At 48.0% G+C, this 16,888-nt stretch overlaps 1 protein-coding gene across 1 annotated transcript in view; it reads left to right on the top strand.

Annotated features, from left to right (window-relative positions):
* The first annotated feature begins 2,107 nt into the window (after positions 1–2,107).
* The window catches only part of LOC149351787 (cytochrome P450 4c3-like), a 28,660-nt gene continuing 13,879 nt past the window's right edge, over positions 2,108–16,888 (top strand). Inside the window, exons 1-2 of the mRNA XM_089581119.1 lie at positions 2,108–2,472; positions 16,160–16,272. Coding sequence (XP_089437245.1) covers positions 2,265–2,472; positions 16,160–16,272 — 321 coding nt within the window. The 5' untranslated portion in view covers positions 2,108–2,264. The remainder of the gene's footprint in view (positions 2,473–16,159; positions 16,273–16,888) is intronic.

Here is a 16,888-nt window from a genome sequence, read left to right as displayed (position 1 = left end):
CTTGTCGTTACAATTTGAACAATGTGCGAGTAGAATCGGCACCCATCATAAAATATTTAGGTTTGCATTTAGCAGCAGACCTCTCATGGAACAGGCACATCGATACAGTTATTAACAAAGCTTCCAAAACACTCGGCTTCCTCAGACGTAACCTGCGTTTAGCTAATCCAGGCACAAAGCTATTAGCATACACTACATTAGTTCGCTCGAAATTGGATTACGCCTCTTTGATCTGGAACCCCCATCAAGCATACCTAGTAACAAAATTGGAGTCCCTGCAAAATAAAGCCGCCCGATTCATATCGAAGAACTACTCTCGATCAGCGAGTGTAACTGAAATAAAAAAAGTTCTAAATTTACCTCTTCTCGAAAAACGGAGAATGGTTTCCATACTGTCATTTTTCTACAAATTATATCACAGTCATTCTTCCTTTGCTTCGTACCATATCAAGCCGGCTCATCGGATATTCCCACGCATTGATCACCAACTGAAAGTAGAACCCATTTTTGCTAGAACTAATCTCTTCTTTCATTCGCCTCTCCTCATCGCCATCCGTCAATGGAATCTGCTCCCTGGCACCATTGCGTCTGCCAATGATTACGAAGCGTTTGTAACCGCTCTAAAACGTCACTTCGAGCTGTAACCTTCATATTTTTGCATTCTTGTTGAAGCACTGCTTTTGAAGGAAACCTGAGTGTTCTTTGTCATGTGCCTTTATATTTTGAGTGTTTGATGCTTTTCAACAATGTGTTCCCGGCCAACGAATTTTGTACTCATCGGAAATTTTTTCTGTTGTTCCCCCCTATGTAATGCCCGCTCGGGCCTTTAGGGTATTTGAATAAAAAAAAAAATATATGTAATTATACTAAGGAGCCTTACAGCAGGAGTTGAAAGCTTATGGCGCTTTAGCTAGGCAGAGTTTCTTGACGTTGATCATCTTGACGCAACTATGCCGAAGAAATAGACTTTTCAACACTAAATGCTGTATTTCACTACCGTTTGAAATTTCTGCGAAACATGCGGCACAAAAATCCCCGCTTTGTCACTGCGAGTTTTTCCTTGTAATTCCCCTGCCCCGCGTGAAAGTGAGACCGGAGACAGGCTATTTCGGACGACCGTCGGACGAAATTCTGTATTGTGTCTTTTAACGGATCGTACATTTTCAGTTATTAGAAGCCTTCAGAATTCTTTTGTTATTGCATTACCAGACACACCCCAATTTTGCCTGTTTTCTCTGTTTGCCAACGACATTGTAACGGAGTTGAAAAATCTGGAAGGAAGAAAGAAGTATCGCACTCCAAAGTGCGCTTAGAATGAACCCTGATACCGCGAAACCTTGAGCGGCGTGCACGTTAGGTGAATACCCTTTCTCCGTCATGGAAGTTGATTTCGGTCTCATCTTGTTCGTGAAGGAGAGGCGAGTTGCACGGCTCTGCAATTACGGCCGCTTTCGAGGCCGTCGCATACCGCGTCCACATCCATCTCAGAGAGCGAACTGTCTGCACAAGAGTAACGCTGATATTTCCACGAAGAAGCTGGTGCAGCCACCCTGGAGCAAAGGGCGGCGGTCCTTAAATCGATCCTAATAACAGAACTCTCGGTGCAGATCCCCCTGTGACGTCATTCTCTCAAAAGGTGTGGCTGCTCCGTCCACTTGAAGGGACGTAATTTTCCCAGCCTCCCACTTTATTTACATGCTAGGCGATTTCTTACTGGGTGCTTTCCGACTGGCTTTTAATCGCTCCTAGATCAGACGACCGCGGCAAGGAAGTGAACACAGACGTCAGTGGAAAACACAAGCCCTCCGAAAGGAAAGCATCGAAATCAAAGAATAGAAACAAATCCCTCAGCTTCTTTCCCCTTTTAGGCCGTTGTTGTTCGTGAACGAGCCGCTCGGCTATTTTCCTTTTGCGAATAATGACTCAAGACGCACCGAGAGCGCTGAGCTGGTATTCCAAATTACTGATGCATGTGTTTGGCAGACGGGGGCAGCGGAAAAAGCGGTGTGGGGGGGGGGGGGGGGGGGGGGGTGAGGGAACGAGCTCTGCCGTCAGAAAGAAAAATGAGATACGCCTCGCCCGACTGGTTATGCACACTCGTCGAGGACCTCTCTGGAGTGCTCAGTGGAGCGCTCTGAGCTTGTCCTCGTGTTTGGCCATCACAGAAGAGAGCACTCGGCGAGTGTACCTGGCTACCGCCGCATAGAAGCTCGAGCGGTGGCCACTGTTGAAAGTCACAAACCTTCAGCCGACCACGTCTTTATATGCCAGCGATGTTGCTCGTTGTCTACGCGCTCGCCGGAGCTTTGTCGCTCGTAGTGGCCGCACTTCTGGCGGTGCACTTGGCCCGCCACAGGACTTGGAGATACGTGAAGCTCATGCCGGGGCCGAACGAGACGATACCGATGTGGACAGTGCTCCAGATACAGATGAGGGCATCGGCTGTGAAAGACCGGTTTCCTCCAAATGTTGGTGAGCATGTGTCATACGTCCTACCACTTTCTATTTTTTGTTCGCATGTGTTGGTGATTCTACACTAGCCAAAAAAAAAAAAAAACTAAGCTCGCGAATATTCGGCGAATTCTTGTTAACTGACCAAACGAGAATTCACCGCGGTGACAAATGTACGGAGACGAAATGGCCTTAAGAACAAGAAAGACTGTACTCTCACACAATTTTATGTTAACGCCTGCTTCTCACGAAGTTGTTCCTTCGACGATTGCCTCGAATTTCGTGGCCAAAAAAAAATATCCTCCGAGTAGAATGCACCCTTAATACACAGCCCGGAATTAAACGTCTGTGCGCTTGGTGCTACCCAGGCACAACTGGAGCTGCCTTACGCAGTCCCACGCACAACTCACTAACAAATGACTTATACATAAAACGTCTACTAAGATAGTTGTTATTGAAGGATACGATTTTGACATTTTAATTATCATGCTCTCCGAAGGTATAGTCAGAAGGAAGATGAAGTAATCAGTGGCATATATACCAGGTGTTCATGATTAAAGCTACCGGAATTATTTTAAAGTAAGAAACTTAAGCAACCGATGTCTATCAAACGACGTTATATTCAGTCATGCGCACACTAATTCTAATCGCATTCCATTTCTGGGTGCATTTTACGCCCATTAACAGCAATAAATTTTTATTTATTTCTTCGAATCCATCTGTTTGTATGGAAAACTTTGAGCCTGGATGTTACGGCATTCAGCATTTCTGAAGTTTCAAATGATGCACGAGGTATCAGATTCCGCCGGGAAATGCTGCTCAGGTTCCGCCTCTTTGCGCACCCCAAGGCCTGGCCCCAGACACGCCGCATTGACTGGATTCGCTTTGACGTCGATTGGGCCGATGCGAATGACTGCGCTTCGTCGTGCTTCGGCGAGCAACAACAAGAGCTTACATAATGTGGATGCGGCCTTTTGCTATATGTTCTTGTCATTGTGAATATATATGCGGTCATGACGCTCAGCAAGGCCAATATCAGCTGTAAACTTATTTTTCTGAGCACTCCAACCGTACCGACTGACCAGTTTATCTTAATTGAAACAAAACTTATCAACTTCGAGAGAAGCAATTAGTGCACGTCTTTTATAATGCGATTCACATTTAATAAATAGAGAACGCCAGTGACAAGTGCAACCATCATTGCACTGTAGAGAACTGACTGGCTCATCGATCCATGAAATATTCCATCCACCTTATTCCCGGAGCAATTTTTTCGAAGTCGGCTGTTAGCGATTGTATCAACGGATATCGCAGTGTCACGGGCGACACTTTTCGCACTGGTTCTCATGTGTTAATACCGAAGGATTTCTATACATCGTCGTTTAGGAGCGCCATGGCTGGGTCATAGGTCGGGTCCCACTGAGGAGCGCAATCCCAAGCGGCAAGTTATTATTTATTTATTTATTTATTTATTTATTTATTTATTTATTTATTTATTTATTTATTTATTTATTTATTTATTTATTTATTTATTTATTTATTTATTTATTTATTTATTTATTTATTTATTTATACTTATAGAACGGCTCGCCCTATACTGACGAACTCACAGACTCCTCGGTGACGTCGCGTCAAGTCAGTGAACCATTTTGCGTGCTGAAATCATTAAAGCTGCGGAAGAGAACCGCGCACGAAGGAGCGCTCCAAACCTTGGCAACAGGGCTGCAGGAAAAAGTACCGTTAGCCATGGTACACATGTCTGATTTGTTACGGGGGGAATGCAAAATTCGTCCTTCTATTTCTGATACACCTACGCCCATTAATATACGACTGTGCCAAAAAGCGACTATATAACACCATGGCGGATAGTCGCTTACCATTTTCTTCCACGTGTGTGTAATCTCTGTTGTCTGCCGTTAGAAGGAATGCGACGTGCCCTGCGACCAGGTCGCGAATCATTTGACACGAAGCCGTCACCCGGCATTGTGTGATACGCCGCACTCGTGAAGAATCAGTGGTTTCGGAGATGAATCCTTCTTAGGAGACGGCAGTGGCTAGGTACGGAGCAGCATGTACAATAAACAAAGAAAAAGCGCGAACATCTCTCCACCTCTTTATAAGAAGCTATTATTGGGCTTTGGTTTAGCGTCCGCAAGGTATCCTGCAATCTGATTGACAGCATAGAATTTCTTTGGAGGAGAAATTCTAGAGGCCCGTGTACTGTGCGATGTCAGTGCACGTTAAAGAACCCCAGGTGGTCGAAATTTCCGGAGCCCTCCACTACGGCGTCTCTCATAGCCTTAGTCGCTTTGGGACGTTAAACCCCCATAAACTAAACTAAACTAAACTGATTGACAACATAACAGAAATTGTGTATTTTATTTATTGATTTACACAATCCTTTGAGCCTTCAAGGAGGCATTCTGTAAAGTGTAAGGGAGGGAGGTCAATACAAATATGCATGAAACAATGATTACATGGGCAAGGATATTATTGTCATTTTATTTACTTCCAGCGCGGTAGTGGCACAAAACTATCTCGCGGACTCTCCATCGAGCGTCGATTCAGTTGACAAGTTGTGTAACACATCGAGAGAAGAGTGGCGCTGGCGCCTCGGTTTTTGCCCGCACTCACTTCACAATTATGTAACAACGCCAGCTGTGAAAGGGGGGGGGGGGGGGGGGGCTGTTTTACGACCTTCGTCGGCGTCGGCAACAACGTTAACTCGGGCTTTAATTCCCTCAGCAAAAAAGAGGGTGTGCTAAAAATGCATTTCAAGCATATTGTATTAATTTCATATTTATTTCGCATTTTGTGTCCCTATGCTTAAACTGCAATACGACTGCTTTCTGGGTATACTAGGAATAATATTTTGAACGCTCTTAAAGATACGTGAAATGTACATTTTTGCCCGCTTAGCATATTTATAATGCTTTAAAAATATACTAAAAATATACATTTAATACATGTAAATTATATTCACTTGGGCTTAAAAAAGGTCTACTCGTCGGCTTTACAGAATGAGACGGGTTAACGCTTCAACTGCTGACCAAATTGTACTCGCGTAGTTATCATCAATCAAGAGGTGTACTAGATTATAAGGTCACGTGACGGAATGAGAACGGCAAAGATACCTACACACAGCAAACCATTACGAAAGTGACGCAGCAAACCAGAAGTGCTCCGACCAGAGGCGTACTTGGCTTGCGTTATATACTATACCCACCGAGAGCGACGCAATATCTTGCCCGGTGAGGCGTTTTTTGCGCAAAGACTCTAGGGCTCCCAAATGAGCGCAGAAGTGCTCTACTGGTCACGTTCGACTCTCGAGGCGGTCTAGAACCGAACTGCTCGTTGAAACTTGTGTCAGGCATAGCTCAGGACTCTAACTGTCAACCAACAGATACACGGGCGTCTAAGGGAGTCGGTCGGTCTTGCCAGTCGGGGTCCTTTTCGCTGGCATATTCGGGCCCGGAAGTACCAAGCCGCCTTTGCCGGTATAATGGCATATTCGGGCCCGGAGTACCAAGGCGCCTTTGCCGGTATAATGCTATCACGTTCCCCGCGCGTAGTGCAAATAAGTGGGGATTACCGTCCTGCTAGAAGTTACCATAAAAGAAGTTACAGGAAAGGGAGAGTTTTCACTGTTTTACTGAAACGTCATTTCAATCCCTAGATTGCTCCACGGTAGCGTGATGTGTAATGCAAATATGTTTACGTGGATTGCCCATTTGTTAGAATTTAAGTATACTTGGGACGGAATAATTGCGTGTTTAAGAAAGTACGTACACTTTAAATACATTGCCAACACGAAAATACGAATTCCCGAAACCCGATTTCGAGCATTAGATTGTTCAACGGCAGCTTGAAGTGTGCTGCAAATATCCTAATGCGGACTGCCAATTTTCTAGAATTTAAGTATTCTTTGGACGAATTAATTGCGTATTTACGGAAGTACACTTAAATACGTTGACAACATGCAAATGCCATTTCCCGAAACGCGATTTCGAGCCCTTGACTGTTCAACGGCAGCTAGAAGTGTGCTGCAAATACGTTTAAAAGCACTGCCCGTTTGTTAGGATTGAAGTATACTTGGGATGAATTAATTTCATATTTACGAAAGTACACTTTTAATACATTGACAAGATGCGAAAACTGCATTCATATTTTTTCACGTATTTGAAAAGTGTTCGAAGTATGCTTTAAGTGAGGTATTTTTGGCACATTTTGAGAATATATTGCCACCGTCCGACCAATCAGTGGCGCCGTACCGCGGCCGAACTGTTTAAGCAGGGACTTGCCAAGCCTTGGGCATTCGAGGTGATCGAAGATCGTCTTCTTCCTCGCTCGAGCTGCCTGCTGGCTGGCACGCCCACCTCGTCTAATTAGAACCTGGGCTATTTCTTCACCCGTTTGTCGGTGACATATTTGGTGGAGCCGCTGGGTAACGTCCCATGTACTCGGATTGCGAGGACACTCTCGACACCTGTTCTCCACGCGTGGACACAACACCCGTCCACAAAGCGAGCCGCCGTCTGCGAGGCCTACAGCCGGAGTTCAGCCAACTGACAGCGCCGGTAAGGGCGGTAAGAGCAATGACCTCAACCGTGGCTAGCCAGACGACTCAGCATTCCGGGAATGCCCCGCCATTCGTCCTTCACGCACCTCGGTCGCCGCCGCCGTTCCACGGGGACAGGTTCGAGGACGTAGAAGACTGGTTGGCCAGTTTTGACCGAGTGGCGGGCTTCAACGAATGGGACGGCGAGCGCAAATTGCGCAATATCTACTTTGCGCTGCAGGACTCAGCCAAAGCATGGTTTGAAAATCACGAAGCCTCCTTTACCACCTGGGAAGTGTTTCGTCGAGAACTCCTAGCGACGTTTACCACCAATGAAAGAAAAGAAAAGGCTGAAATCGCTCTGCACTCGAGGTCCCAGCAGTCCAACGAGAGCGTCGCGATGTTCGTCGAGGACATGACGCGTCTGTTCAATCGGGCCGACCCTGCTATGCCAGAGGCGAAGAAGGTGCGCCACTTCATGCGCGGCGTAAAAGAACAGCTATTTGCCGGACTTGTCCGTGACCCGCCAAGAACAGTGGCCGACTTCACAAGGGAGGCAACGAGTATCGAGCGCTCTCTGCAGGAACGGGGCGCGCACTACGGACGTGAGGCTACTGTAGCAGCCGCTTCCCAGTACACGCCTACGTCGCTGCCCGCCGAGGAGCTTCGGGAGCTTGTAAGAAGCGTTGTGCGCGAGGAATTGGCGAAACTTCGCTTGGAAGCTCCACAGGCCAGTGTCGCTGCCGTAACGGACGTAGTCCGTGACGAAATCCGACGAGCTGTGCAGCCGCCCCCAGCTCCACACCCGGCGCCCTCTGTTATGACGTACAGCGAGGCACTACGAAGTCCTGGGCCAGCGATGCAAGCCTTTTCCCCCGTCGTTCCCATGCCAGTGCCATCACTGCAGTACCCGAGCGCAGCAGTACCATCTGTGCCGCAGGAGTACAGGCCCCGCATGAGCAAAGCGCACGTGTGGCGTACGCCAAACAATCGGCCGCTCTGTTACAACTGCGGGGAGCCCGGCCACATCCTCCGCCACTGCCCCTACCGCAGAATGGGTTTAAGAGGGTTTTCACCTGACGCACTTCGACCGCGCTACGGTGAAAGACCACGGGATATCGAGCTGTACCTGGCTGATAACGTGCAGTCCTCGACCCCGCAGCGGCGCCAGTCCAGATCACCATCCCCAAGGCAGTTCTCTTCGCCCGGCCGCCCATCGACCTCTGGCCAGTTCAGAGGTGCGTCCTATCGTCGGGAAAACTGAAGACGGCGTCCTCCGGGGGTAGGGCCGCCGCTACTGGACCCTGTCAAGAGCCTCCGTTCGAAGATTCGCCGCGACGCTCCGACCGACGACGACCTGACCCGACGACCTCAACGACGCGCTGCGACCGACTGGTTTCTGCCGAAATTCCGGTATCCGCTGACAACCACGACGTTACTGCACTGGTGGATACCGGCGCCGATTTTTCTGTAATGAGCAGTCGGTTAGCCACGGCCCTGAGGAAGGTACTGACCCCTTGGTCTGGGCCGCAGATCCGGACAGCTGGTGGCCACGTCGTAACTCCGATCGGTGTCTGCACTTTCGCGAATCCAGATCCGCGGAGTTACTTTCCCTGGTTGCTTTGCTGTGTTACCCGATTGCTCCAAGGACCTCATACTCGGTTTGGATTTTCTTCAAGAGTACGGTGCCGTTATCAATCTACAGGAGCTCATCGTGTCGTTTTCCACCCAAGGCCCTGTCGACGACGATACCGAGCCGCGCAGGGCTAAGCTATGCGTCTGTGCCGACCAGGTAGTAATCCCGTCAAGAGCCAGCATTTTTGTTACCGTAGAGTGCGATAACAGCCCCAGCACTCGTGGCATCGCTGAAACCAACATCTCGCTGCTCCTTGGTCGGCAAGTCTGTGTTGCTCGCGGAATTACTGAATTGAACAGTGGGCGAACCGAACTTCTGGTGACCAATTTTGGTTCTGAACAGCAGTGTTTGCCTGGCAAAACAGCTATTGCGTATTTCGAAGAACTTTGTGAATTCGCGCGACAGCACGCGTTGTCCGAAATCCTGGCATCAGTGGAGGCACCGACCACTCCCATAAAGACCGACGTCAACCCGAACCTCCCGTCTCATCAGAAACGCTGCCTGGAGAGCATTATCGACTCTTTCCGCGACTGTTTTGCCTCGACCTCTAAAGTTAGGCAGACTCCGCTCACAAAGCATCGCATTATCGTTGACGCAAATCAGCGACCGTTATACCAGCCGCCTTATCGGGTCTCTTCGAAGGAACGTGACCCCGTTTCTTCACCCGTTTGTCGGTGACAATATTGCGAATACCAAGCATGAAATTTCAGGAAAGTATTTCCTACATATTTTTAGTGCATTCATGAATACATAAATATGTTTAAAATACCATTTAAATAGCCCACCGTATATTCCAAGCATATTAGTTTTCGCTAAGGGATTGGTCACGGCGTGAGGGGGGGGGGGGGGGGGTCGTTTGGCATGTTGCACGTTGCTCGTTAGCCTGTCGTTATTCATCATCATCTGCCTGACTACACCCACAGCAGGACAAAGGCCTCTCCCGTATCTCTCCAGTTTTCCTGTCCTCTCAATCTCTGGCAACATGGCAGAGAAGATGGGTCACATGATGGTGAACTTGGAAGAACTTCCCGAACGTGAAGATAGGAGTCGAGCACCGACGAATGGGAAAGAAAGCGTCAACAGCGAGAGTATGCTGGCGTGCGCACTCGCTAGACCGACAACATCAGACAACGGCACCGGACTTCTCCGCATTCATGCAGAGCGACAACCACGCCGCCGTTATGCCTTCGGGACCAAAACAAGGATGATCCACCCCAAACTCTATACGGAAGAAGAAAGTCTCCAGGGTGCTTGCTGGGAACGGCTACATGCGCGCAGCGCCACGATACGTAGAAGCCGATGGGTGGACGCCAGAGTCTCGTAAAGGCCGATTCGCACGACTGTCCGGTCGCCCGCGGCACGCGCATCACGTGTTCATGCGTCAGCACATTGAGAGGCGCGTTGACCAGGCCGCGGGCCGACAGCGCGCCTCTTAATGCGGTGACTTAAGCTGTTTCGAATGGAAGCCTGGTAAAGCGTTATTATTTAAAAAACGTAATGAATATCGTCAGCTCTTCAGAGGCCCTACTTAGTCAAGCGTGGTGAGATCTAGAGAAAGCATTGAGCTTGAGCACCACTTTTCCCAAGAACGTGACTCAGGAGCTTGAACGACTCATGGGAACGTGAAATGGTCCCGTGAGTTCGTAACATAGTTAATTAAAAGACTAGCGCATAAAACTAGGACAAAGACAGAGAAGGAGACAGGACGAGCGCTAAACATAAACTGAAGATTTACTACAACAAACAGGTACTTAAAAATACTTCAGTGGCACATGCGCGCCCTGGGTTACAAAGAGCACAAACTAATCAAAATGTGCCAAACTGCTTCAGAGATACATGGTGCGTGCCGGCGTTTGATGCCACGTGTGTGCTTGGTAGGGGAGGCACAAGGTTAGGCCGTGAGATTTTTGAGGCTTATCACATTTACAGGGAAGGTGATAAGTGTGTCAGCACGACGTCACTTGTCCTGACGAGGAAAGAAACCATGTATCTCCGAAACAGTTTGCCACATTTTGATTAGTTTGTGCTCTTTGTAACCCAGTGCGCGCATGTGCCACAGAAGTGTTTTTAAGTACCTGTTTGTTGTAGTAAATCTTCAGTTGATATTTAGCGCTCGTCCTGTCTCCTTCTCTGTCTTTGTCCTACTTTTATGCGCTAGTCTTTTAATTAACTATGCCACACCAACTAGCCCAGCTTTCCGCCTTGTTCGTAACATCCTCGCGTACTCTCACTTGTCCTTACGGTTTCAAAACTGGGACTATTACTGCACACCGTTTGGTAGGGCTGTCTAGTTTTCTAATGGCACCCATCCGCTCCATTCTTTCTATATCGCACTTCAGTGGTTCTTTCAGCGGTATAGGGACTGTACGTGGAAGAGTTATAGCGTGAAAAACAGCATCTGCTCCTAGACAAATTTTGTATTCTACTGGGAATTGCTCCTGAGCCGGCAAATGCTTCCTGATGAAATGCTTTATAGTGCTGTCAGAGCTAACCGACTCCACGAACAACTGCGGCAAGTGTTTCGAGTGCTGGTAAATTGAAGGGCGCGTCCGTGAGCGGGCCGACTACGCAACACGTCTGATTTGAAAGTGGTGCTCTTCTAGACGATTTCTGTGACGAATTAACGCTAACGCCAGTCATAAGTTATTGCACTTTATCGCGTTGTGATTTGATTGAATGCCCGGGATTGTTGCTGGCAATTAAAACCCACACTTCAGCACCATGCAAGGTCTACCTCTGCAAAAACAGCACTGAGAAATGGAATTTTCGGGCATTCTCTGGTCGACAGTGTTCTGTCACGAAATGCTTGCGCTGTTTTGTCGCAAAAGGAATTATCTGTAGAAGTGGAAAGTGCTGTCGCCATGTATGCTGAAAAAGGAGGATGCTCTGGGAACCCCCTCATGCGCGCCGCTCAGCGATAGGCAAAAGCCGATCGGCGGCCGCAGGAGTCTCGTGATCTCGTGTTGTCTGTGTGTGTTACGCGAGCAGATGTTTAGTCTCATCTCTCCACCGAGCGCGGGATGTACGGTGTCGGTTGGCGTCAGGGGAACGACACCCAAGCGGCACCGCGACCACGATAGAGTAGAAGACAGCGCCATCAAGAATGCAACTGCCAGCAAAGAAGAGACTCCGGCCAGCCCATCCACTTCCGGCGACGCCTGTATTGGCCTTGTGTTAGAAAATAGTAGACGCTGCAAAACGTTTTTCACATATCCGCCCACTTCTTTGAGCATAAAGAATAAACGTCAGCCTGAAATAAACGTACATTACCTGAAGAGTCATGTATTGGATTTTACTGCATGTACAGTCGTCAGTAGAGGACAGAAGTTTGTGGGTTGCAGTTTAGAGGGAAATAAAAACATTTCTGCGTTGTCTCTCCAGCCAGCCCGCTGCTGTTTTTCCCAGTGAATGGAGCACTCATGTCCCCTCATGCTGCAGTGCTTTTCAATGACCGGCTTACCGCGACCGCACAGAAGTACGAGGTCTGTTAGAAAAGTATCCGACCTTTGGCCGTTGAAAAAAAACTTGCATAACTGGAGCGTTGCAAACCTAGTCATCTTTAAAGTAGTCTACTTGGGACTCCACACAGTTCTCCCAGCGGTGCTGTCATTGTGGGAAGTATTCCGAAAAGGCCCTTTTCGGAATGGAGTTTAGCTCAGCTGTCGTTGCAGCCATAATGTTCTTCCTTGTCTGAAATCGCGCTCCTTTCAATGGCATTTTGATTTTGGGAACCAGGCAGAAATCGCAGGGGCCATATCAGGACAGTAAGGAGTCTGTTGAACTACAGGAGTCTGGTTTTTCACCAAAAAATCTGATTCGAGTGCGAGGAATGTGCAGGAGCATTGGCGCGATGGGTGCGCCAATTTCCTGTTGACCTCAGCTCCGGGTTCTTGCGCCGCACAGCATCACGTAAGCAACAGAGGACATCCCTGTAGTACTCTTTGGTCATTGTTTGACCCTGTAGAGTGCGTACTCGTGGTCTGCCACACAGAGGGTGTCAAAGAAAGCAGTCAGCATCACTTTCACATTGCTGCGCAATTGGCGGGCCTTCTTAAGTCTTGGTGACGTGGAATGCTTCCACTCTGACGACTGGGATCTGGTTTCCGGGTCGTACCTGTACACACAAGACTCGTCACTAGTGATTATGATGTTGATGAAGTCGGGGTCACTGTTTGCGGAATCCAGCATGTCCTGTGAGACTTCAACACGAAGCTGCTTTTGCTCCACCGTGAGCAGCTTCGGCACGAATTTCGCCGCAACTCTCTCCATGGCCAAATCTTCGGTGATAATGGAATGTGCAGAGAAATTGCTCATGTCCACTTCTTCCTCAATTTCTCGGATAGTCACGCGACAGTCCCGCATAACCATAGCGTTCAGTTCGGCAATGATCTGGTCATTTTGGCATGTTGATGGCCGATTGGAGCGTGGCTCGTTCTCCACCGATGTGCGGCCATGTTTAAAACAATTGTAACACTGCTTAAACTGTGTGCTGCTCATAGCATCTTCACCGAAAGCCGTCTGAATATTTCGAATGGTTTCCACTCGGCTGTCGCCAAGTTTATGGGAAAATCTGTTGCAGTAGCGCTGCTCCTTTCACTCCGCTATTTTCCTTGCAATAAAAAACCGACGAGAGCACTGCACACTGCCTCACTCAAACGCTGCTTCCCAGCGACTGACGCTATCGGCAGGCGGGAAAAAATTCATGCATGCGCATGAAGGTTCAAGGTCACCTGATGCAAGCGCGCTTGTCTCATATCCATCAGGTGTTCGCAAAAAAAAAATAAAGTCGGATACTTTTCTAACAGACCTCGTAATTTTCCGCAAGCCTATATCCCCGCAAAATTGTGTTCATTACTGCACGGGGAGGGAGGGGGAGGGAGGGGGAGGAGGGGGGCGCCTTCACACACCGAAGACGATTCACAGTATATTATCATCCTTATTATAAACTGAGCGAAGGTTACGTATATAACTATATCCAATACGAAGAACCTTGGATGATCGTCTGCTAATTTGTACATTAACCATTGCGCTGTCATGACAATGATTGAGACCATAGACACTACTTAACAGCGTAGAGCGCACTATATTTATTTGCAAACAGCCATTTTTCCTACTTTCGCGACGCGCCGGTACAATTTAGAAGGACTACTGCGAACAACTAAGAAATAAATTGATTGTGGCGAGCTGTTGCCTCCAGTAAACATTTTTCCTGCAAAACAGTGCAGGTTATGTTCAGTTGTTCTCCCGGGTTTCAGCGGTGATGATAAATTCTTGTATGCTGTCCTGAAACGCCAAAGAAAAAATAAAATCTTGACCGACCATTACGGTGCCCCCAATGCAAAATTTGAGCGGAGCTTGATTTTGCGATGTGTGAAACACACAACTTGGGTGACACTTAAGCTACATTTAAGGGTAAAATGCGAAGCATTGCCGCTTCGTCTCACAAAGCCTGTAAACTATCGCTCTGAACAAGCGCTCGTCAGTGGCGTCGAGCGGCGCGGTACAAACCCTGCCCTGTTGCGGCGTCCTCTCCCACGTTTGCTTCTCCGAGCGAGATCACGTTGTAACGTGGTTATTTCATTGCTTCAAGCAGGAATGCTGAAGACATGAAGGAGGCGTCTTCGTTTGAAGCGGGCCACGAGGTGCGTGTCCTGCACATTCAGCGTAGCGCGTGCCCGTTCCCTTGGCAAACACCATAAATGGCCCCTAAAACGCCCATGTTTGTATTGGTTGATGGATCGACTGCCGATTCACGGCACTTATGTGGCAATCAAGGGGCCCGCAATCTTTGCGCCAGTAATCGCCTCACTTGGGCAAGGCAGTACGTCGTGTTTTATAAACCATCCAACGTGCCTCGCCTAACCTTAAACGGAGAGTTTGCTGGAGCATCTGTCTGCAGCCGCTTCCAACACAGTCCCTTTGCGTACGTAGTTGCGGCCCACTTTCTAAGCCTCCAACAACTTTGTAAGTTATTAATCAACAGCCGGCGCAAAACTGAGTGCGATCCCTCTCACCTGCCCCCGCCGTACTCTCCTCCTCCACTTTCTATTCTACACTTCCGCCTTTCTCGCTTCCATCGCTACCCATTCCTTCGCCTTTTCGTTCTCACCCTACCTTCGTTATCGCTCTGCTTTCAACCTTCGCCGTGCTCTTCGCTTTGTTATAGTTCTTCCGGTTACAACGACGACGACACGCAAGCCAGGAAAGGGCGCCTAAGAGCGGCGCTATAAAAAAGTGGTAGGGTTTTGGTTGGTTGGTTTATGGGGTTTAACGTCCCAAAGCGACTAAGGCTATGAGAGACGCCGTAGTGGAGGGCTCCGGAAATTTCGACCACCTGGGGTTCTTTAACGTGCACTGACATCGCACAGTACACGGGCCTCGAATTTCTCCTCCAAACAAATTCAGCCGCCGCGGCCGGGATCGAACCTGCGTCTTTCGGGCCAGCAGCCGAGCACCATAGCCACTGAGCCACCGCGGCGGCGGTAGGGTTTTAACGCATTTCAACCGAGCATAGATGCACGAAAGCATGTGTTGAACCTGGTCGGCTCCCTGTTTTGCTTCACTGAGTCGTCCGCTCGTCGGGCGACGATATTAGTTCGACAGTAGCATTAGTTGATGAAGACGATGATGTGCAATGAACAGCGCGAGAGTAGGTTGTAGTTTAACACTAAGCAAGATCGCCTGCGGCGGTCTTACATAGTGTTAAATTTAGTTGATGTTTTTAGTGTTTTTAGTTTTTTTTAGTTTTTTTTAGGGTTTTTAGAGTTTTTTTCTTTTTTTTCCGCCGCGGTGGCTCCATGGTTATGGTGCTCGGCTGCTGACCCGAAAGACGCGGGTTTGATCCCGGCTGCAGCGGTTGAATTTCTTTGGAGGAGAAATTCTAGAGGCCCGTGTACTGTGCGATGTCAGTGCACGTTAAAGGACCCCAGGTGGTCGAAATTTCCGGAGCCCTCTACTACGGCGTCTCTCATAGCCTGAGTCGCTTTTGGACGTTAAACCCTACAAACAAAACCAACCTTTTTTTTTTTTTGCCATGAACAGCTGTCCTCAGCCAACATGAATAAGCCTAGCTGGTACCTTCAATCGCATTGAAACAAAACAATGATGTTATGTGTTGCGTCAGCGGACCTGCCGAGAGGGTGGAAAGTGCAAACCGCCTTGTTAAGGATTTTCTTCATGAAAAATAGTTAATCTAAATGCTCATAAAAACGTTTGCTGTAGTGTAATGGCTCAAACTAACATTTAGATCATACAAAATTCTCTAACGCGCAAGAAATTCTCACAAGCCGAAAGCGGGCTCAACACCTAGGGAGCTTGGAACATATCGTAACATGTCGATTTCCTTGAAAGAAATGAACTTAGTATCGCTTTGTAGAGGCTTTGCCAGGGACCGCTTTCCCAGAAAATAACATTCGCATAAAGTCGTACTCTTCGCTGACGAGATGAATAATTCCATTGTTGCATAAATTAAAACCCAGTGACTATACACAGACTTTTTTCTCTTATAATTTCAGTTTTCATGCAATCACGATTCGCACTAACTTTGGAGTACCAAAAGGAAGGATTCTTCGCCTTTTACATGGGGACGAGACCTTGTATTACAGTCTACAAGGCCGAACACGTCGAGGTGAGTTCTGCGAAATAATTTTTTTACGCATTTGTGTTTTCGCTCTGACTTCTCCCCTCATACGCTCCATTCCTCTTTTCTTTTTTTTGGTTACTATATGAAACCTACAGATGCAGTGCATGGCAAATGGTTACTTTGTTCCTACGATCGTGCCTGAACATTGGAGCAATAGGTTATGATCGTTTCGTTGGTAGAGGGTACGTGTAAGCGTGACGGCTTACCTTTTCGGAGTTATGCGAGATATAGTATAATTTCCTGCTTACCTTTTCGGAGTTATGCGAGATATAGTATAATCAACGCTTATTTTGAAAAGTTGGGTACATTTAACATCTGCAACGGAAAATGCGAAAGAACCGATTCACAGATGCGGTTACGGTCCACTTTGCTATATGATATGGAGTTTGGGCAGCACGAAGCCTTTCTTCATGCCGCGGGTTATAGTCACAAGGAAGTTGTTTTTGAACCCTTAGACACAGCACTGCCGCCACTTCACGATGGTGAAAGGTGTTGCGGTGTAGTCGACTAAGTGTCATGCTCCGGTCTTGTTAACATAAGTGATCGGAATAAAGTTAAACTCTCGGAAGCCGAATGAAAGTTTTTTTTTTTCGCGCCTTTC

Source organism: Amblyomma mixtum, chromosome 3 (assembly GCF_055824585.1).
Source record: "Amblyomma mixtum isolate Tamu chromosome 3, ASM5582458v1, whole genome shotgun sequence".
In the NCBI taxonomy this organism is placed as follows: Eukaryota; Metazoa; Arthropoda; class Arachnida; order Ixodida; family Ixodidae; genus Amblyomma; species Amblyomma mixtum.
The sequence above is the reverse complement of the archived record's forward strand: the minus strand, read 5'-3'. Positions and strand labels throughout refer to the sequence as shown.